The sequence below is a fragment of the Siphateles boraxobius genome, unplaced genomic scaffold, assembly GCF_051911475.1.
Source record: "Siphateles boraxobius isolate OS27281-9 unplaced genomic scaffold, OSU_SipBor_1 18, whole genome shotgun sequence".
NCBI lineage: Eukaryota > Metazoa > Chordata > Actinopteri > Cypriniformes > Leuciscidae > Siphateles > Siphateles boraxobius.
The window spans coordinates 12523271-12547149 of record NW_027508788.1 but is presented as its reverse complement, the minus strand read 5'-3'; the positions used below and the strand labels follow the sequence as shown (position 1 = coordinate 12547149).

General features: G+C 36.7%; 2 protein-coding genes and 1 pseudogene across 4 annotated transcripts in view; 1 reads left to right on the top strand and 2 right to left on the bottom strand.

Annotated features, from left to right (window-relative positions):
* LOC143741201 (uncharacterized) overlaps positions 1-23879 on the bottom strand; it is a 267182-nt pseudogene that overhangs the window by 32911 nt on the left and 210392 nt on the right. The gene's annotated exons all lie outside the window — the stretch shown is intronic.
* On the bottom strand, positions 302-16911 carry LOC143741207 (uncharacterized). The gene is made up of 3 exons (XM_077233654.1): positions 15986-16911; positions 11556-11569; positions 302-1362 (listed from the first exon to the last, which is right to left on the bottom strand). Exons 1-3 carry the CDS (start codon positions 16909-16911, stop codon positions 764-766), a joined length of 1539 nt encoding a protein of 512 aa, XP_077089769.1. The 3' UTR covers positions 302-763.
* Positions 21163-23556, top strand: LOC143741185 (uncharacterized). Of its 2 annotated transcripts, none has more exons than XM_077233626.1 (3): positions 21163-21334; positions 22166-22282; positions 22482-23556. In XM_077233626.1, the coding sequence occupies exons 2-3, from the start codon at positions 22225-22227 to the stop codon at positions 23294-23296; spliced, it is 873 nt and encodes a 290-aa protein (XP_077089741.1). In that variant the 5' UTR covers positions 21163-21334; positions 22166-22224; the 3' UTR covers positions 23297-23556. The 2 variants fall into 2 exon arrangements, with proteins under 2 accessions (XP_077089741.1, XP_077089742.1); XM_077233627.1 differs by having other exon boundaries at positions 22163-22282.

The window sequence follows — 23879 nt, the reverse complement described above, 5'->3', positions numbered from 1 at the left end:
TTTCTGACCTAGGTGATGTCTTTTGTTCTCCTTCAGATCAGGTTCAATAACCAGAACGTTCATTAAAAAATGTAGCCTATATTGCTTTTCTATTGGCCGTTTTGAGTGGGGGTGTGTCAGTCACAGTTCACTCTGCACACACATGATCTAGATTTTAATCTGTTGGCAGCTTGTGTTAAACACTCACTGCTCACAACTTTGTTCTTTTCTCATTTAATGCTAGTGTGTTCTTATAAGCTTTTCCAGAAATTCTTGTAGTTGAACAGGTCATTTTTGTTTGCTTACTTTTTTTTGTGTGTCATTTTAGCAGGCTAAATTTATTATCAATGTTGACCTGGTTTAACTAACTTTTATGTGATAGCCCTATTCATACTTTGAATATGCACAGATGAAGCAGAGAAAAGTGCAGATCATGTTTTATGGGGGAACTATTCCTTTAATGTGAATGGGAATTTGCACCATGAATTTGTAACACTGATACATTAAAAAAATATGAAGTTCCAGTCAATCATAGACCTTTTGGCTGCTACAATAAAAACACTTTTTTTACACTTCTATGACATTTATTTGTATTTATTGTATTATTTTATAGGAATTCTCAGTTATATAGAAAACTGATTAGCAAAACAATTATCTTTCAATAACTGATTGTCCATATTTCGAAATCACTAAAATCAAATTCCATATTTGTCCATAATGGATAGAAACTAAAATCTAAACTAAACTATTTACCTGAAAGTTATGATCAGAAGATTACATTTGTTCACTTAGATACTTTCGGGCAATACTTTTTCATATGAGTCTGTAGATTAGATGATTGGATGAAACTCTTCCCACATGAAGAGCACTTGTACGGTTTCTCTCCAGTATGAACTCTCTCATGAACTTTCAAGTATGATGAATTACAAAAACTCTTTCCACATTGTGAGCACTTGTACGGTTTCTCTCCAGTATGAACTCTCTGGTGTGATTTTAATGCGTCTGATGTAATAAAGGTCTTCCCACAGTCAAAGCACAAATAAGGCCTCACACCGGTATGAATACGCTCATGCACTTTTAAATTACCCAGTCGTGAAAAACTCTTTTCACAAAAAGAACAACAGTAAGGCTTCACACCAGCATGAACTTTAAGGTGTTGTCTAAAGTTTGATTCCCCAACAAATGTTTTATCACACTGATCACAGCTGAATGATCTCAATCCAGAGTGACGGCGCAGATGATCATCGAGAGCGCTTTTGGATCTGTAACTCTTTCCACACTGAGAGCATGTGAACGGTTTTTCTCCAGTGTGAATTCTCATGTGTCTCTTAAGTTTTGATTTATTTGTGAAACTCTTTCCACACTGAGAGCAGATGAAAGATCCTTTGACTCCAGTTTCTCGAGCTCGTTTTTGTTTGAAACACTTTTCAGTCTGTGAAATGACTGCATTTTCATCTTCATTTGTGAATTGATGAGGTTTTTGAAACTGATGTTTGTCTTCATTCACTTCCATCAGGTCTAAAATAAACGCATATAAAGAAGGACAAATGGGAACAAGAAATATACTAGGTGAGTCACAATTAAGCAAAACGTAGTCAGTTTTTTTTCCTCCCAGTTTTCATCTTAATGTTCCTCATCAGTCATTAAAGAGAATGAAGGAAAACACCAACCTGTTTGTTCCTCTGTATCTTCATCTTTTATTCTGCAGGGTTCTTCCTTAATCTCCATCTTTACAATAGTATGTCAGTAGTTTCTCCTGGAGTAATTCCTCCTGCTTGCTTCTTCTTCTCCTGTGGGAAGATGGGAATATTCCCAGCATTTAAACTCTCATGAACGGCTGTGGGAGCTTCACTGACTGAAGGAGTGAATTGTGGTCGTTGTTGCTCATTTAGCAGATGATCATCACACTTACAATCACTTGCAATTATCCAGGTGCAAATGTTTTGCTCAAGTAGTTGTTTAAAGACTATTCATGATTTAAGTTTTAGCTTCAACTTCCAACTCACCTGGCTGATATTTGAGTTGCTCTATCTTGAGTTATAATTTGTGTTGTAAACCTTGTTCTTCTTAAGTGTAGAAACTCAGAAGCGAAGACCAGGAGACGTTGGGATATCTTTCAATGCAGAAGTTACTCTTTATTGAAGACTTTGCTGTTGCGATGCTGTAGTCACCAAGTCTGACTAAAAGAAAAGTTCCCTTGCAATTTATAAACATTTTAGGGGCGGGGCTTAACATTGTGATGAACAAAGCATGTAAATGATGTATACCGGTTTAGGAGCCTGCCCTATACTGAGAGTGTTACCAATTCCAATCCAATCAGCATAACTATTCAAACAGTGACACTACCAAAGTTTCAGTAATCTACTTACAATAGAGAGAAACAGGAATATCAGGCTGGAATAGAGCCAGATACAGAAAAACAGGATTTGCCGGACTCTCTTGCTGGAAAAACTGTTTCACAGCAAATATCATCATCATCATAACCTTAAATGCTGAATTCAGTATACGAAACTGTCTCAGTTTATATACTATTGTATTGGAACCTAAATGAAAAACATTTTAATAAATCTGTAACACTACATTTGTCAATGAAGGTTTTGGGAAACTTAGCGCTGGTCAGTGAAGATCCTTCCCACATTAAACACTCTTGAACCAGTAAATCAAAGTCTTCAAGATCAACTCTTTGGGACACTGGATGTTAGTGCAAACACTTTCTGCAACAGAACATCATTGAAGCTCTTAATAATGGCACACATTAAATGAGTGTTTTATTACTGCAACAGTTAATTTCTTTATGTTGTTTTTATCTAAAACTTCAAAAGTGTTGTTATCAGAAATTAGCTTCATGTTTTTAGCACTTTTAAAGCGATTAATTTATTCATTATAGGCCTATCACTCAACATAACTCATAATCTCTAAACATGGTTCTGTACACAAAAAAACAATCAATATAAGTTTCAGTAAGTTAGCAATAGATTAGGATTCAATACCAAAGTGAGATTATTTCAATAATGCGACGACTGATTGTTTTTTAATTCATTAAAATGAACCGAACCATACAACAATTGTTAATTTCAAGTCACAAATGAGATTCAGGATTCAATCTGAGTTTAATTGATTCTGTAACTGCTATGGGGTGTGTTTTCCGTACACTGACGTAACTCGCTTCTAAACTACCATAGTACAATGCATCGTTATAAAAATCAGCTAGTTGATAGTTGACTGACAACTGACTGTTTCTTGAAACCTACTGTCGCAAAGTTATTTTTTTTGTTTGTTTGTTTTTTTCATACTGTCGCAAAGTGGTCGTTCAACCACGTTGGTTAATGACGTCACTTATTTTTCTCAGTTATTTTGCTTTATTTTTATTTTTATTTTATTATGTTTATGCTTCAAATGAGAGATGTTTTGCACAGTAATTATATATCGCAAAAATGTACTAATGGCGATTAGCCAAATATAATCGTAAAGATGTACGCTCGTATGTGACAGTACATTGTTAGAACAGTAGCTGTTAGTCTAACCTGTAACGGTAGGTATCGGTCATTAACGTAAGTACAAGCACAAGCCTCTGTCACTGTGTGTAACCGATATCAAAGATACAGCTATTCATTCAGCTGACGCTATAAGTGAAAGCGACCAGCTGTATTTTTTAACTTACACTGCAGTACACGTCCATAACCTAAAATATGTGATGTGAAAGATTACGTGTCATTCTATTATTTTTGGCTGTAGAACTTGCATGATAAACAATAATGGGCGTGCTAATGTTGTTTTCCTCAGCGTCTCAGCATAATAACAGAGAAACGGGCTCTGATAATGCTTTGCTAATGTTAGTAATGACGACTCGCCTTTTTTATTACCCAAACAATTCCTTACCTTTTCAATTCGATGACCTCCTCCATATGAGCTAACGTAACGTTACTTTGCACTAACATGCATGACTTTGTTCGACTGTCATGAATATTTGAAATGTCCATTTACATCAAGTACAAGTTAGCCAAACATAGATGAATCTTACCTGTCCAGGAGAAAATTAGCAACGTTGGCGTCTGTCTTCAAATTCTTCAACGTTTTCAGCCGTCTCCATCTTTCAAAGGCATCTCCTATACAGATCCTTGTTTTATTTCGGACTTTGTCACGAAGTATTTCGGGATTCATAACGAGTTTTTTTTGGTTTCACAACGTTAGACATTTTTTTTAATCCGATTCCGACACGTTTGTAGCTGCAGCTGCGGTAACTAGCAGAGCTGGCAACCCGGATGCCGCAACACTACAGACTTGGTGATTGGTAGATAGGTGGAGGGTGGCGCATCAGACCAAAACACAACATGACAACATCAACATCAGTTGAGGGCTGCAACTTCACTTTTTAAATGACAATATCCTGGCCGGACTACTGTTGTCAGTGATATAAGTATTTGAAATGAACATGATTTCTTAATGTCTAGTGACATATCAGGGCCATTTTATGATTAATTGAAATAAATTTCTTACATACAGCTCCTTTAAGTACACATGTCTTGCAAACAAATACCTCTGCTTCTAACCACAGGTTGAGAGCTGTCGTTCCAACAACCACACACATTTGCGATGCTGTTTGCGAATGTTCGTTGGAACTATTGTTTCAGGAAACACTGACTTGTTGAACTATGCTGATAACGACGGAAATTGCGACCATACGGGCTTTCACTATTTGGCGCAAGCTAAAAAGCAGCACTGGATGCAACAGCGATGCTGACCTGGCGATCTTGTTGATGGACTAGTATGTAAATCTCTTATTTGTAAACTTGTTCTTCTTCTTCTTTCGTTTTTTGGCGCGTTGCATTCTTAGTGCATATCGCCACCTACCTTTGCTGTTGTGCAGTCATGATTTCTTATGATCAGATTTTCATTATTATTATTATTTCCTTTGCTTTGTTGTAAACTTTTTCTTCTTAAGTGTAGGAGACTTAGAAGCGAAGACCAGGAGACGTTGGGGTTGTATCTTTAAAGCAGGATTGTTTATTTGCTGTAGTCTGCTGCATCCAACATCTTACCCAAGTCTAATCTAAGGGAACTTTACATTGCAGTTTATATACATTTCAAGGGGGAGGGATTAATTTCATAGAGGAGGGGACTCTTGAACAAAACATGTAAAGGAAAGTACATGATTCAGCTGGTTACCTGATTTCATCAGGTAACAGTGTAACTCAGAGCCTTGAGATGCTAATCCAATCAGCCTGATTAGATCAACAAAAGGCCCAGCTGACCTTTGAGATGTGACAAGAGGTTAATGTCCAAAACCTTGATTGCCTCAAAAATGGAAAACAGTGTGTGCACTTTCTCAGTTAAAATACTGTTGAACCTAAATTAAAACATTTAAATAAATTTGTAATCCTACATTAGAATCTTCACCTATTACGCCAGTTAAAGAAAATTTGGTTTTCTTGTACGGAATGTCTAAACCTTTAGCCAATTTTGTAGGAATTATGGTAATTTCTGCACCTGTATCAAGCAAAAAATCAATTTCTTTCTCTTGTATGCTACCTTTCACAAAAATTCTTGTGTCATTATGATGTATTACAGGGGTAAGGTAGCTACTCACAGCCCCAACAATTAGTTTTTTTACTGTTCTTTTTGTGCTCTTAAAAGAGCCTGAACAAGCTGTCCTAAAGTTTCAGTGGACACTTGCGGAACTACTTCCGGGTTGTAAGCAGGCTGAGAAGGAGCAGAATTATGCATAGCATTTCTTTTTGTATCTTGCAATTTCTTCCTACACTCTTTCTCCCAATGTCCTAATCTTCCACAATAGTGGCAGCTCCCTTCTTTTTTAGACCACCTGTTTTCTTGTTTTGCTGTGCTAAATGTAGCTGCTGCTGCTACTCTCACTTTGGTTTTAACATCAGCATCTCTTTCCCATGCAGCTAACCTGTCAACGTTACTTCTGAGAGTTCTGTTAGACCAAGTTAGATCTAGGAATGGCAAAGCTCTTCTGCATTCGGCTACAAGGCCATCTGACCAGATACGAATTAGTGGTCCTTTGTCATCGAGCACACTTTCAGAATCATCCACTATTCCACTGTAAGTTATGGCTGACTGACAAAACCGTTCAGTATATTCATTTACCGTTTCTTCTTTCTTTTGTACACAGCTAGTAACTCTATACCAGTCTATTTTGGGTCCTAAGATAGTCTTTAGGATTTTCAAAACACCTTCTCTCATATCGCCTCTACTGGCATGTTGTAGTTCAGAAGTCACTGCAGATTCAAAACTGTTGAATTCAGAATCAGTTAAAATTTGTGACATTAACTGTGTGACTTCTGTTAACGACATGTCATATAGATGAATTTTGCTGATCAATGCCCTTCTAAATTCAGAAAACTGTTTACGTGGTGAGGGCAAACTCTCAGAGAGTCATTCTATATCCTTAGGTCCAAGGGCTTTTGAGACAGTTTGTATTCGGACTACAGAAGGGTGGGTAGAAACACTTTCATTTTCCTCAATTCCCTGTGATCTTTTTCTAGCTCCACACACAAACCGAATTTACAGGCTTATCAGTGACTGATTGGACGGCTAAATCTGTTTCAAAGAACGTTCGTAAATCAGGGTAAATGTTATCAGGCTGACTTACTTCTTCCACATCAGTTTTTTCTGCATCTTTGTTGCAGTTCAATTTCTTGGTTAAAGAGGAAACTTTAGCCCGGAGCTCATTAATCTGTTTCTCTAGCTCTGAGTTGCGTTTAGACTGTTCTGTAGCTAGTGCTAAACCAAATTCTCTATGGCAACATATTATGCCTTTCACATTGTTCTTGCGAATACTTGCTCCTAGTACTTTTTTACACTCATCTACCGACCAAGTTTTGTCTGGATGAATCTCATATTTCTGCGTTAGTTCTTTTCTAACTTTCTCAGTGACTATTAGGTTCATTTGTTCTCCTAACAGTGTTTTAAATTCACTATCTGACCACAAAGGAGTCTTAAGACCAAATTTTTCAGTTGTTGGAACCAGCCTAGCATTCGTTCTAACCATTTTGTGGATTTCTTTATCACACAATCAAAAACACTAAAACTTCTCTGATCAAAAGAGTCTACACTTATGTCACAGATCAAACTGTTGATAAACCTTCCTTGTTACCAACACATCACATTTAACTTCCCTGCCTGAAACAGAGGATGATACACAAAATATTAGCACGTTATGCTAATCTTCCCTGAAAGAAACGGAAAGGATCTTTCACCTAGCTAACTTTAAGAGGATAAAACAAAATTACTAGCATGGAATGCTAACTCTTCCCTGCCTGAAACAGAGGATCAAACTTTTCTTCTCTAAAATAATTTTTTAGAGGGTAACAACACAAAATAATAGAAAAAAACAATAATTAGCAAAATAATACTAATCTTCCCTGCCTGACACAGAGGATAACTTTTTAACATGTGATGTTAAAAACGTCCCTGCCTGAACAGAGGATATATTTTCATCTTTAAAAGACAACTTTTAAAGGATAACTTTAGGTAATCAAACACTACAGCTGTCTGATAACTCTTTCTCTGACGGCGCAGAGGCACAAAATTCGTACTGGTCTGGTTCTTTGAATAGAGTGAAACTCACCGAATCGTTGTTTGAATGAAAAGATTCAGTCTGGAAAACTCAGTCAGCTTTGTTGAGGTCCAGTTGAGATTCAGTTCTGGAACTCAGTCAGAAAGTTAATTCTTTGTTGAGATCTTTGTTGAGCTTGAGGTTTTCTAGATTCCGTCTGGAACTCAGTCAGAAAGTTCATTCTTCATTGAGATCTTTTGTTGATTCAATCTGGATTCTGGTGAGTAGCTCTATCCGGGTCACGGCACCATCTGTTGTAAACTTTTTCTTCTTAAGTGTAGGAGACTTAGAAGCGAAGACCAGGAGACGTTGGGGTTGTATCTTTTAAGCAGGATTGTTTATTTGCTGTAGTCTGCTGCATCCAAAATCTTACCCAAGTCTAATCTAAGGGAACTTTACATTGCAGTTTATATACATTTCAAGGGGGTGGGATTAATTTCATAGAGGAGGGGACTCTTGAACAAAACATGTAAAGATTTCATCAGGTAACAGTGTAACTCAGAGCCTTGAGATGCTAATCCAATCAGCCTGATTAGATCAACAAAAGGCCCAGCTGACCTTTGAGATGTGACAAGAGGTTAATGTCCAAAACCTTGATTGCCTCAAAAATGGAAAACAGTGTGTGCACTTTCTCAGTTAAAATACTGTTGAACCTAAATTAAAACATTTAAATAAATTTGTAATCCTACAGCTTCCTTCTCAAATATCCATCCTTATTTAATTATTTTGGTGCTCCATCTCATTCCATCTCCCATAGCCCACCTGGCGCTGCGTGTTCAGCTCCTCCAGACTGGACTATAAAATCTGGAATAGTCCAAAGCATCCTTATTCTGTATTTAAATCATTTCACTTAATCCAGTAGCCTACTATATATATATATATATATTCTATTAGTATTCTATATCCTTCTCTATCTTTATTAAAATCATAACCTAACAAATATGGCAAATCTTTATTAACCTTCCCTCTTTCATTTAAATATGATATCAATTCCTTTCTTTCCTCATCATACCTTTTACAATCATATATCACATGCTCCACTGTTTCTTTCTCCCCACAATTCTCACATAAACCAGTCTCATGAACTCCAATTATAAAGAGTGTTGCGTTCAATCTTGAATGTCCAAGTCTCATCCTAGTCATTATGACCTCTTCTTTCCTATTTCTACCATTTATGGTTTTCTTAGTATCTACTATTTTTTTGATATTATATAAATACTGCCCCTTATTATCTGTATTCCATTTTTCCTGCCAATCTTTAATAATATTTTCCTTAATAATAGATTTAACTTCACTTTTACTTAATGGAATATTAACATCTATTTCTTCCCTTTTTAAAGCATTTTTTGCTGATTCGTCAGCATACTCATTACCAGCTACCAGTGTTGTGTACTCGAGACTCGGACTCGGTCTCGGACTCGGTCTCGAGACCATATTTTAATGGTCTCGGTCTTGTCATGGACTCGTGTGCATTTTGACTCGGAATTGACTCGTACTCGAACATATTAGGACTTTGACTTAATCCCGAGTCCACTCGAGACCCATTCAAAATATGTCATGATTATTACTGTATGTTAATATTTCTTTAAATTGTTGTTTGATTGAAACGTCTTCTTGTGCGCAACTGCACATGACTTGAGACTAATGGTGTGTTCACACCGAGCGCGAATTTAATTATTTGCGCGAGTAGATTAAATACAAAGTCAATGCAAGACTCGAATAGTCGCATCATTGGCGCCGGGCGTTGCGAATGACGCGAATTGGGCGAAGCGTTTGCCGCGACTGTCTTCCGCTCAAGTTGAAAAATTTGAACTCGAGCGAATGTTCAAGCGTCTAACTAGACGCTATAGACACATATTTGACGCTCTATTCGCGTTCGGTGTGAACACACCGTAACATTCGCGGCGCGCAAATGCAGCAGGACCCAGGTCAGATGTGATGTGGCCTCTAGCTCAACTATGTATTGAAAATGTCTGCCTTATCATCCATAATTCAGTTTGCATATAAGAGCCACACAGAATTCGTGTGCAGTATGTTATGTGTAAGAGCACTAACTGATTGTAATAATCCCAGCCAAACTTGCCCTTGTAAAAATGACTATCCTTCCAATTATTGATTTTGGTGATGTTATTTACAGAATTGCTTCAAGTTCTCTCCTTAGGAAATTGGATGTGGTATATCATAGTGTTATCCGCTTTGTCACCAATGCTCCATATAACACTCACCATTGTAACCTTTACAGTTTAATTGGCTGGCCTTCATTACATACCCGGCGTCAAAAACATTGGTATCTTTTTATTTATAAATGCTTACTGTGTAACACCCCACCCTATCTAAGGTCATTAATTTCCAGAGCAATCCCATCTATGAACCTTCGTTCAAGCAGGTATGTCACCCTGGTGGCTACTAAAGCTCGTACTTCTTTTGGACGCCTCGCCTCTCCTTCCAGTTCTCTGCTGCTAATGACTGGAATACACTTCAAAAATCCTTCAAGCTTGAATCCATTGTCCCGTTAATCACTTTTAAATTATTGTTAGCAAATTTATTGTCGGACCATTGTACATGCTAACCCGATCTGTGCACATGATCTATGGATCTGTATATTAATCTTCTATGTTTATTGAGTACTACTTTGTCTTGTAATTATATGTGTAACTAATGTTTTTGTACCTCAACGCTTTTTTGGCCAGGTCGCCATTGTAAATGAGAAAGTGTTCTCAATGTGCCTACCTGGTTAAATAAAGGTTTTATTATTATTATTATTATAATTAAGTCATAATTTTAATAAAATTACCTTTACACCGCTATGTGGTCTTTTTTCCATTACAGTGTATGATTCCATGGTATATTTGATTTACTGTTTGAGTATGGTGCCAATTTTATTTTTACCACCAAATATTTTTCATATTCTTGAAGATATCTTTAGGTCTGGTTTCAGACCCAACCTAGGTTATCCAACCTCTCTGGTCTCGGTCTCGACGCGGACTCGACTCTCTTTGGTCTCGGTCTTGACTCGGACTCGACCCTCTATGGTCTCGGTCTCGACTCGGACTCGACCCTCTATGGTCTAGGTCTCGACTCGGACTCGACCCTCTATGGTCTCGGTCTTGACTCGGACTCGACCCTCTATGGTCTCGGTCTGGACTCGGACTCGACCCTCTATGGTCTCGGTCTCGACTCGGACTCGACCCTCTATGGTCTCGGTCTCGACTCGGACTCGACCCTCTATGGTCTCGGTCTCGACTCGGACTCGACCCTCTATGGTCTCGGTCTTGACTCGGACTCGACCCTCTATGGTCTCGGTCTCGACTCGGACTCGACCCTCTATGGTCTCGGTCTCGACTCGGACTCGAGTGAGCTGGTCTCGACTACAACACTGCCAGCTACTCCTACATGCGCTGGCACCAAACAGAATCCAACTTCTACTCCTTTCCTTTGTATTCGCCATAATAATGAAAATATTTCGCACATCAAATCTTCTCTAGAAGTACAATGAGTAACCAGTGATGTTAAGACAGAAGCAGAGTCAGAGCATATCACTATTCTGTCTGGCTTCACCTCCTCTACCCATGTTAATCCTATTATAATAGCGACCATTTCCACAGTATATATTGACCATTTAGATGTTAGTCGTTTAGATATTGTTATTTTAAACTCTGGAATATACTGTACACTCCTATTCCTGTAATCCCTGTTCTTGGATCCTTAGATCCGTCAGTATAAATGTGCATACTTGCATAGAATCTTAACTGTATGTACTTATTAACTTGGTACTTAATCATACCCATTTCCTCCCATTCCCGTTTCTTATCTAATATTCCTAAATCAATTTTAACCTCAGAGATAATGCATTTTGGAACCTCTCCCCATACAGGTGACACACTACATTCAATATTTGCAATCTGATATTTCTCTGTTAACTGGTTTATCTTCCATCCATATCCTCTCTCGATACTAAAGTATTCCCAACAATTATTTAAAATATCTTTAGCTATACTTTCTCCAGTGTAACTCTTTAAAGATGTCCAGAAAACCAAAGACAATTTCTCTCTCCTTAATTTCAACGGCATTTCATTCGCTTCTACTAATAATGCATTGACTGGTCTTGTTTTAATTGCTCCTAAACATATTCTAAGGGCTCTATATTGTATTCTAGCTAGACTTCTTAATAGTGATTCTTAAGCTGACCCATAAATCATGCAACCATAATCAATAGTTGATCTGATCAAGGCTTGACATATTGTTATCATTGAGTCTCTTTCTGCTCCCCATTCTTTCCCAGCTATTGCCCTCATCACATTTAAGATTCGCCTGCATTTTTTTAATCAATTTCCTCAATATGTTTTTTCCAGGTATATCTCTCATCTAACCACATTCCTAAATATTTAAATGTTTTAACTTGTTCTAAAGGTTTCCCATACAATACTAATATCATATAACATGATTTACTAATTGACATTTTAAAACTCCATTCTATACTCCATTCTTCCACCTTTTTAATAGCTGTTTGCATACCTGAAATCACTTGCTTTGTATTTCTTCCTCTCTTCCAAATAGCCCCATCATCAGCATACAATGCACATCCCACACCATATCCCAAATTGTCAAAAATATCATTAATCATAATATTAAAAAGAATTGGACTTACAACACTCCCTTGAGGAATGCCATTTTCTTCCTTATAAATTAATGACTGACACACTCCCACTTGAACTACAAATGTTCTTTCATACAAAAATTGAGATAACCAATTATACATATTTCCGTCTATTCCTATCCTTGATGCTTTAATTAACAAGCCTTCTCTCCATACCGTGTCATACGCCTTTTCTATATCAAAATACACTACTGCCATAATTTCTTTCATAGTTATTGTCTTCTCTACTTCATTACTAACCTTGATTAATGCATCCATGGTTGATCTTTTACCTCTAAATCCACATTGATACTTACTAAATGTACCCTTTTTCTCTAGATCATATGTTAGTCTATGAACTATAATCTTTTCCATTAATTTACATAAGTTTGAATTCAGAGCAATTCCCCATTATAATCTACTTTTCCTCCCCCAGAGCCAATTATGAGCATTAAAATCACCACAGACACCACATTCCTTTTTCTCTTTCTTAATCTTTTCAAACAACTTTATTGATATCTTCTTACATGGATTATAAAAATTATATATTACAATTGATTCTTCTCTAAAATATATTTCAACCACAACACATTCCATATCTTTAACCTCACATAATTCCCTATACATTGTTCCTTCTTTTATAAAGGTTACCACCCCTCCCCCTTGTTTCCCAACTCTATCCTTTCGAACAGACTTATATCCTGGTAATACAAATTGCAGATTTGGCTTAAGCCAAGACTCTTGAACACAAATTAAAATTGGGCTTATGATCCAAATCTAATACAAATTTTTTAAATTCTTGACCATTTGCTACAAGGCTCCTTGCGTTGTATTGCGTTACACATATCACCATTAATCTACTCAGATGTCTGTGAAACTTCTACTGATGTTGCTCTAGTTAGAATTGCATGTATTGCGCTTACTGAAATCCCAGAGATCCCTAGGAATTCTGATGCAGCTTCTAGAATTGTTTTAATCTTTGCTGATCTGCTTGGCAACATAGCAGTGACATTAATTACCATAACAATAAAGGCTAGAAAGTTCTCTTTAGTCATTATTAAAGTATTTTCTTTAATAACACACTGTTGTTCTGATTCCTTAGTTTTCTCCATTCTTATGTTCCTTGAGTCTTGGTTGAGATTATCCCTCATCTCTTCCCTTCTGTCCTCTTTACTTTTGCAGACCTTCACTGCTTCCGCATAAGTGACTTTATGCTCCGTCTTGTATTTTTGTACTTCTCTTGCTTTAATTTGTACCTCACATCCTCCATATGCTGCAGTGTGAGCACCTCCACAGTTGCAGTATTTTAATCCATTCACCTCTGTGCATTTATCATAATCATGCTCACCTCCGCATTTTGCACATCTTACCTTCCCCCGACACACTGCCGCCACATGTCCTATTCGTTGACATTTAAAACATCTCAATGGCATTGGGACATACACTCTTACGGGGTAACTTATATATCCCATTTGTACCTTTTCAGGCATTTTTCCTTCAAATGTCAACAAGACACTTAAGCTTTCCTGTCGTTGTCCTTCCTTCGTCTTATACAGTCGTCTCACATTAATGACCTTACCTCCTCTTATATTTTCATGCATTTCATCACTGTTTATATATGTTGGAATTCCATATATCACCCCCTTATCCCCCTTATCTACTCCAATCTCTTTGGTTGTGACCTTTTCTCCATTCATTTCTTTTATCTTGAGTAGTTTTTTTCCCCCCAATATCTTTCACTATGATCAAAACTCTCCCTTGTCCCAAACATTTAGCCAAAACCACTGACCCAATGATTTTATCGATCGCCTTGGATAGACCTATTGGATGCAAATGTGATCCTGTACATTTATAGACAAGACAAGTAGTTTGTTTAGGCATGGTTTGTAAGAATTACAAACCTGCGCACATATATTCAAACGCACATAACTATAGAATCAATTCTTAATGCGCATGTGAACGCCATCAGCTTCTATCACAGGTTCACGTTTAAAGTCTGTTTAGAGAGAACGGTGTCGTCTTAGCGGCCCCTAATTTAATAACAAATGATCATTTAGACGGAAGTGAATCAATCAAAACTAACTTTAGCTGGAAAAAACATTTTTCAAGAACCACTATAAAACTAAACCAATCTCTGTTACCTTAAATTATATGTTTATCTCTGTAAAGCTGCTTTGAAACAATCTACATTGTTAAAAGCGCTATATATATGAGGATGACTTGACTTGTACTCTTTTCAAATGTCAACATAATTTTGAATCCAGACTCCTACAATTTTGTACAGTTTGCTCTCTTACAATTTCTTGATTTTCTTTTGTCTTTTTTTTTTGGTATTACCCTGCATTGATTCCGTCATATCTTCGCTATCCTCTTGATCCTTAGATTTCTTACGTTATGATTTTTTTAGTATACCTCCGTAAATTCTTCCCTATCCTCCATTTTCGATTCTTCAGAATCTTCCTCCATGACTGCACAACAGCCGTCCAAAACTTGTAAACTTGTTTGCGTTCTATGTTGCATGTTGTTGCGCTTGCTTGTAGTATGTCTTTTTTTTACGATGCTGTTCATTCATCCATTGTTGATAATTAGAACAGTCCATTAATTTCCACATATATCTAGCTAGCTTTCGATTATGTGAGCTGTTAGCAGACTTGCTAACAAACACTCGTTTCTCTTAATTTTTTTTTCGTTATGTTTTATTGCCTAGCTTGCCACACAAGCTAATTTGCCAGCTGAACTCAGGTGTTGTGAGGTGTATTTATCACTTAACATATACTTGACATATAGTTATTATTATCCTATTACCATCATCAGTAGTTTAGTAGACTATGCAGTATGCAGTAGCCTAATATTTGTATGAAATCGGTATTTACGACAGTGCAAGTATTCGCTGTTTGACTAAAACACAATTTCTACACAGGGCAGCCCTAGATTAAATCCATTTATTGAAACTATTTGAATGTCAAATTATTTGTCCGTTTTCTAACATAATTGTTACATGCCACCCCAGTCTAGGGGTCAGGGAGGCAGTAACAAGGAAATTACTAACAGTTTGGCAACCAAAAACTCTCCTCTCCTGTTCCGGCACTCCACAAATCACACAGATTTTTGAAACACTCAAAAAGCATCAATAGACTTCAGGAGGGGACAAGGCCAAAACAATAAACAAAGTTCTGACTATTGGGGGAATATACCTTCTTAACCTTTCAAAATAAGATTCAAAATGAATAAAAACTTTCTTTCCTCACTACCTCTCTAGCCAAACACAGGAGAAAAACATGGACATACACAGAAAACTAAATCGAACTAAATCAAAAGAGTTTAGAAAACGGTTTAAGGAACTTAAGAAAATGTGGTTTAACAGCAGTCCAAGTCTGCTCAGGTTCAACAACCAACAATCAACTAAATCAACAATGAGATGTACAATTGATCTTAGCACACATGCTAAGGGGTGAGGCAGGAGAAGACAGTTTTGGCAGCATGGAGTCAAAAATGATCTCACTAAACTGGCTTTTCCTCTCCAACTTTATCCACAAGCTCTCCTAGTCAGGAGCCAATCAGTGGAAATAAGGAGATGATAGTAATTTGTATCAGCTGGTCTCCATTTGCACCCAGGAGAGAGAGAAAGAGCACAACAACAAAAAACACCAACACATTGCACACATAATAATTATGACGCCATGGGATTAGAATGCGTTGCAATTACGCCCTGGGACGTAACATAAGTACAGTATTTGTAAATCATGAATGTGAAAATGAATTTTCCTCACTTAGAAAACTTTCGCCAATGCTTTTTTTCATGAGTTTGTAGACTAGATGACCGAGTGAAACTCTTTCCACACGAAGAGCACTTGTAAAGTTTCTCTTCAGAATGAATTCTCTGGTGTCTTTTTAAGTGTTGTAATCGACCGAAACTCTTTCCACATTGTGAGCACTTGTAAGGTTTCTCTCCAGTATGAATTCTCTCATGCTCTTTCAGGTGTTCTAAACGAGAGAATCTCTTTTCACATTGTGAGCACTTGTAAGGTTTCTCTCCAGTATGAATTCTCTCATGCTCTTTCAGGTGTTCTAAACGAGAGAATCTCTTTTCACATTGTGAGCACTTGTAAGGTTTCTCTCCAGTATGAACTCTCTGGTGTGTTTTTAAGCGGCTGGATGTAATGTAGCTCTTCCCACAGTCAGAGCACACATGAGGTCTCACAACATTATGAATAAGCTCATGCACTTTTAAATGTTGCAATCGTGTAAAACTCTTTCCACAAAAAGAACAAAAGTGAGGCTTCACAGCAGAATGAACTTTAAGGTGTTTTTTTAAGTTTGATGAAGAAACAAATGTTTTATCACACTGATCACAGCTGAATGATCTCAATCCAGAGTGAGAGAGGAGATGATTGTTGAGAACGCTTTTCAAAGTGAAACTCTTTCCACACTGAGAGCATGTGAACGGTTTTTCTCCAGTGTGAATTCTCATGTGTCTCTTAAGGCCTGGTTTATGCATGTAACTCTTTCCACACTCAGAGCAGGTGAAAGATCCTTTGACTTCAGCTTTCCCAGCTTGTTTTTGTGTGAAATTCTCTTCAGTCTTTGAAACAACTGCATTTCCATCTTCTTTTTTGAAATGATGAGGTTGTGGAAACAGATGTTTGTCTTCCTTTTTATATGACAGTTTTTCATCTTCATTTGTGAAATAATGGTGTTTGCCTCCATTCATTTCCATCAGGTCGGAAATCAACATATTAAATTCAATTTAAAAAAGGACAAATGAGAAACAAGGAAATAAAGTTCATTCTTAATTTAGCACAAATCTAGTTTACTTCAGACAGAGTCTACCACCAGGGTCCAGACTGTGACCAAATTTTGTTATAGGTTGCGACCATCAGTAATTACCAACGTATTACCAAGTAATTCGTTTCCCAGCAGCGAATGGTAAACACAAAATGGAAGCGGAACGAAACTGCGCTGCTCGGTTGTGCTTTACAGAAAGCAATAAAGAAATAAAGAGATCCATTAAATTCGCCAGAGAATTAATAACATCACTGCAAGATCCAGCGGGAAACATTCAGTTTCAATGCAGAGTTCTCTGTTATAAACCATAGATATCAGATCAAACAGCGCTGGATTTGGAAACCAGGGAAAACATTGTGTCATGAATGAACAAGTTATAGAAGTCCACAAATCACCAACATTCACCATGGATTAAATGTAGTAACACTAACCATAACTACAGATCTTTTTCCAGCACTTTTAAACTATAACATTTATGTTATTATGTGATGACCAAAACATTTTTTGTTCATCCTTCAAAGATTGTCCTCATTTATAAAACTAAAACTTTCAAAATGTAGGAAAACGCACACTCATTTAAAAATAAAAAAAGATTAAATTACCATTGTAAACAGTAGGTTGCTGCAGAGGACGCTTATTGGATATTTTCAGTCCCTAATATCTATCTTTTCACTCGTTTTGCTTTTGAATTAATATTAAGACATTATGAATGATAATAATTATAGTTAGTAAGCTCAGTGCTTTACTGTCAGCCCCGCATTGCTACCAAATACTTTATGTAGAACTCAGTGCTGGTGCCCTCAAATGTTAATCTGGAGCCCTGTGAACTTAAAATAAAACCGCATTTTGTAATTTCTGTACGTTAAGTCTATTTATTATCAAAACATTTGTCATTAATTCAGATATTTTGGGGGGAAATGTGAATAATTGCATTGCAAGCTGATTTAAGGTGTGCCCCTAAATTTTCTGCTTGGGCTACAGCACTCCTATAAGAAAAAAGTGAGTCTGGAGCCACGACTAGTATCTAGTTTTTAGATATATGTTATATGTTATACTGACATATGTTATATGTCAGTTTTCATCTTAATGTTCCTCATCAGTCATTAAAGAGAATGAAGGAAAACACAAACCTATTTGTTCCTCTGTATCTGCATCTTTTATTCTGCAGGGTTCTTCCTTAATCTCCATCTTTACAATAGTATGTCAGTAGTTTCTCCTGGAGTAATTCCTCCTGCTTGCTTCTTCTCCTGTGGGAAGATGGGAATATTCCCAGCATTTAAACTCTCATGAACGGCTGTGGGAGCTTCACTGACTGAAGGAGTGAATTGTGGTCGTTGTTGCTCATTTTGCAGATGATCATCACACTTACAATCACTCGCAATTATTCAGCTTTAAGTGAATTAAGGTTTGATTACTGTAATCAGACATCAATCAAATGTTGGAATGTGTGCAAAATAGAAACTTTAAGGAATATTTTGCCATTCAGATGAGATTTACCTAAAACTACAGTTATTTCTTTCACAAAAGACTGTTGCATAATTTACAGCAGCGCATTTAGAAAATGTGTAATTTAGGCACACATAGTAGGCTTTTAACTGTTTTTTTAGCCTATGGACAGTTCAGTTGAGGTTAATGTAGTTAAAATTAAAGTTCAAGGAAATCTGTCTGCTTAAACAATAACACTGATATAATAATGCGCTGTTTATTTTTCAATCAGTTAAGAGCCATTCACACGTTAAAAACAAGACGCAGTCAGTGAAGAGGAAAAAAATGCAATGTAAAAAGTCTATCTATCTTCCCCCCCTTTCAAAACTGATCCAGTCTCAGTGCTTTGATATTATTGTATTTCTTTCTAATGTTAGGAAATTCAAAAGTTTTTGTTGCTCTTTAACTTGACTAAAATGTGATTTATTATACAAGCAGCCAATGTAATACTAATACTAATCAGACTGATCTTCTTCTTTAGTAATAAAAGCTCAGAAATATTTATAATCTGTTGATATTTTTCATTTAGAGTGTCTTGACTTGGTGGCATGGAAATAGAATTTTTTTCATTTTATTTTTAATTTTTAAACAGTATAGACAGTTACTTTGTGGTAATGCAATGTTTGTAAACACAACTGTGTATGTCAGGCCATAAGTCCCCAAAAACTATGCACTCATTTGCCACTTAAACAGTCAGGCCTAAAATTAATTTAGTTATTCATATGTAAGATAACATAAAAAAGACGCATCCCTCAGTATTCATCCTCAGCAAAATTCAATTCAGACCTCAGGTTTCACACTTTCGTGTATTCAAAAATATTAGGATACAGGAAATGGATATTATTAGCAAATAGATTGTAGCTTTAATACGGATTAGTCTATATTTAATCTATAATTTATGGTGTGCAGACTGTTTGATAACTTTATTCAATTTCTGTATATTGTTCTGTATATGTTCAGGTAGGACGGGTAAATATGACATTTATGTTGGGTTTATGTGAGGATTGTTTGAAGTTCACTTGAATTTTATGTTGATATATTTTTGAAGCATAATACATGTTAAAAAGTTGATAGCTTTTTAATTACACATGGATGTAAATGGCTATAATTAATGTTTAAAATTGGGGGAACATTTTCTTTATCCAGACATCAATATCAGTGATACTGAACTTCATTCATAAAAATATGCCATTAAAATATACTGTCTTTATGTTGTCTCTAAATTAATTTGGAGATTAACTGTGACATTATTATATTATATTATATATAAACCTGCCCGATTGCAGCCTTACTGAAGCTCCCCCAGATCATCACCGATCCTCCACCAAATTTGACAGTGGGTGCGAGACACTGTGGCTTGTAGGCCTCTCCAGGTCTCCATCTAACCATTAGACGACCAGGTGTTGGACAAAGCTGAAAATTGATGGTCTGGTCTTCAGCAAGGCTGGAGTCTGGCAGATTTGTCTTTGTGAAGGACGCATGAATCAAGCCATTTACAAGGTTGTCCTGGAAGGAAATGTGCATCCTTCTGCTCTGACAGTAGCTGCGTTTACATGGACCCCTATAATCGGATTGAAAAGCCTTCATGTAAACACCTTAATTGATCCGATTGAGCTCGATCCGATTGAAATTTCAATCGGACTGAAAGGGGTGGTTTATTCCTTTTCTAATCCAATCGAGAGAACATATCTCTTCATATCAAGCCCAAAGTGTAAACTCAGTAATCATGAAATTTGGCTGTTAAGTGGTGATGCACAATTATTGTCATTCATTGCATCTTGCATTGAGTGTAAAAATTATGTAACAAAAAAAAAACTTATACTAATTGGGTGACTATAAGTAATTAACACATTCCTTGAGTACCCATGTAATCAATTTAAGGTAAACCCACATTTTGTGTGGGGATGTGTATGCTTGTGTGTGCATCTCACTCTCGTCTTCTCTCTCTCTCTCTCTCTCTCAGGTGCAGCTCTGCCTTTCTGCCTTCATTGAACATGTTCCTAGAGGATTAACGGATGAGAGAAAAGTGTCCTTTGAAATACAGCGTGGATGCTGATGTGGAAGAGAGATTCTGTTGGCGTTTTGTATTGAGAGTGTTATAGCAGTTTTGTTATGATTCCCCATACAGCAACATGGTGTCGGCCCAGATCCGGTACACACCTGGGCCAAGTGGACTCCAGGTGTACCACATCTGGGCCAGACAGGCAGACATTATGTTGCTGTCTGTTGCTCCATGTGTTGTTTTTTTTTCATTTAGTCTTTTTATTGTGGCTGAAGACTTTGCTTCATTTTTTTTTCTGGCAAAGTGTAAGAGAAAAAAAAAAGAAAGAAAGAAATTGTTAAAACATTTTATATTTTACTTTTAAACCTTCAAATCTCTCTCTATCTCTCACATTTTTAAAAAAAATTAATACTAATTGTACCATCTAACTTAAAAATGAAGTCAATATTTATATTAAAATAAACAACATCAGTAACGCAGAGTCCAGAGAGTAAATACATTTACAAACTCCTTAGCGGATATTTGAAGTTTGAATCTCAAAATGATCTATTATGGTGAAAGTGAACAGCTGTGTCACCTAAGATGTTATTTATAAATTAATACTTAATTATTCAAAATCAAACATGTTTGGGAGCTATATAAATTAATTTATACATATCAAAGATAACAATAAAGATTGTCGTGTTTGTTTTATATCTGGGTTAAAGAGTTTAATATGGTTTCCGCCAGTAGAGGCGCTCGAGCAACCGAAGCAATGACACACATCCGAGTCTAGGAGAAGAAGAGAAGTGAGCGAGGGAAGGGAACATAAACATGAGAAGTGGAACACAGCCGTTCATTCTGCTCTAAATCTGCTGTTTCAGACTGAGTACATTTATTTTATCATTTAATACGAGGAATGTAAATGACTCTTAAAGATTCGGGTTATTTTAGTGAATCCAACCAGCCGGAGTGTTTACCGAATTAATCCGAATCAGATCTTGAATCCGAAGTTCAGGCTACTTTCATTATGTTTGACTAGAAGTGAATCGCTTACGAAAATTAACCATGGTTTTACTACAAATAACCCCCCCCCCCCCCCCCCCCCCCAAAAAAAACATGGTTACTATAGTTAAACAATTTTAACCTCAAATGAACCCATAACATAACCATTGTATTTACAGTTAAAACTGGTTATATAAATGGTGATCAATCTGCCAAAAGCCAATGGCCACTTTAACTATATAAGTCATGGTTAATTTTCTGCAATGTTGTAAATATAACAAACCATAAGCGCATAACTTACTAGTAAACTATGGCAAAGTGTAAAGAGTTTTGAGTTGGGTTTTGTAATAAATAAATTAAACATCTGTAAACAAATTGTAGCATAACATTTTGCAACATTTTTCCAACTGTGCTGCTAAAAATGTATGCTAAAATTTTTAGTGACACAAAAGTTTGCCTTCAACTCTTTTTTGATCCGATAATTGGTTCAAAATAGCAGCATAATCATTACAGTAAAAACTCAAATTATGAAATTGTTTCTTAATGGCTATTAGAGCAAAACATTTACACTTGGATAATTGCGAGTGATTGTAAGTGTGATGATCATCTGCTAAATGAGCAACAACGACCACAGTTCACTCCTTCAGTCAGTGAAGCTCCCACAGCCGTTCATGAGAGTTTAAATGCTGGGAATATTCCCATCTTCCCACAGGAGAAGAAGAAGCAAGCAGGAGGAATTACTCCAGGAGAAACTACTGACATACTATTGTAAAGATGGAGATTAAGGAAGAACCCTGCAGAATAAAAGATGAAGATACAGAGGAACAAACAGGTTGGTGTTTTCCTTCATTCTCTTTACTGACTGATGAGGAACATTAAGATGAAAACTGACATATAACAATACATCTAAAACTAGATACTTGTAGACTCAGTAGTAAAAAGGATTTGTGCTGAAGTAAGATTTGTATATTTATTTTTGTCTCCCATTTATCCTTTTATTGAATTATGGGAACTTAATTTGTTTATTTTAGACCTGATGGAAGTGAATGAAGACAAACATCATCAGTTTCAAAAACCTCATTATTTTACAAATGAAGATGGAAATGCAGTCGTTTCAAAAACTGAAGAGAATTTGACACAGGAAGAAGCTGGAAAATCTGGGGTCAAAGGATCTTTCACCTGCTCTGAGTGTGGAAAGGGTTTTGTATGTAAATCAACCCTGAACATACACATGATTATTCACACTGGAGAAAGGCCTCATACATGCTCTCAGTGTGGAAAGAGTTTCGGACGTAAAGGACCCCTAAATGATCACATGAGAATTCACACTGGAGAAAAAACGTTCACATGCTCTCAGTGTGGAAAGAGTTTCATTCGCAAAAGCGCTCTCAACATTCATTTGCATTGTCACTCAGGAGTGAGATCATTCAGCTGTGATCAGTGTGATAAAACATTTGTTTTTGAATCAAGCTTAAGAAAACACCTTAAAGTTCATGCTTCTGTGAAGCCTCACGTTTGTTCTTTTTGTGGAAAGTGTTTTTCACAACTGGAACATTTGAAACAGCATGAGCGTATTCATACTGGTGTGAAACCTTATGTGTGCTCTGAGTGTGGAAAGACCTTTAGTATATCCAGCAACTTAAGATCCCACCAGCGAAGTCATACTGGAGAGAAACCGTACAAGTGCTCACACTGTGGAAAGAGTTTCTCTCAGTCAGGAAACCTGAAAGTTCATGAGAGAGTTCATACTGGAGAGAAACTGCAGTGCTGTTCATGTGGGAAGAGTTACAGTCATTTATCTAATCTACTGACACATAAGAAAAATCATTGTAAGGTGTTTAAGTGAGCAAAGTTCACTTCCATAATTTGTTAATAAGCAAAAGATGGAATAACCTTTTATACAGTCATTTATGCTAAAATTAGTATTGAAGTTTGATTGTTTGACAAGGGGAACCAGTTAAAATGGTTGTGAATTGCATTGTAAGTATTGCATGTTTTGTTCTTCTTAGACCTGTATTGATCCTCTGTTGTGTTGCACATGCGCAGTAAACACTGACTGTTACCTGTATACAAGATGAACTGAACAGTAAAGCAACAATGTGGAAATACCAAGCGGCAACATTCCAATCTGAAAAATGAAGCCTATCCGGAAGTGCGAAAAACTGCAATGCATCGAAAATCCGCTAGGGGCAGGTCCCAAAAGGGATCAAATGTCCATAGACCCCCATGTTAGAATGTCCGTTTTCACCGGTTTTCACAGCATAAATTCATGTTTTTACAGGTTGGTCCCATGGACTTGTATTGTATTTTTCGATAGGTTCCGAGTGCCTCACAACTGTGAGGGGGTGCATTTTTTTCTAACTCGTTAGTTTAGATTGTATTTAGATATAAAATGTATGACAAATAGGGGCGTGGTTAACTTTGACTGA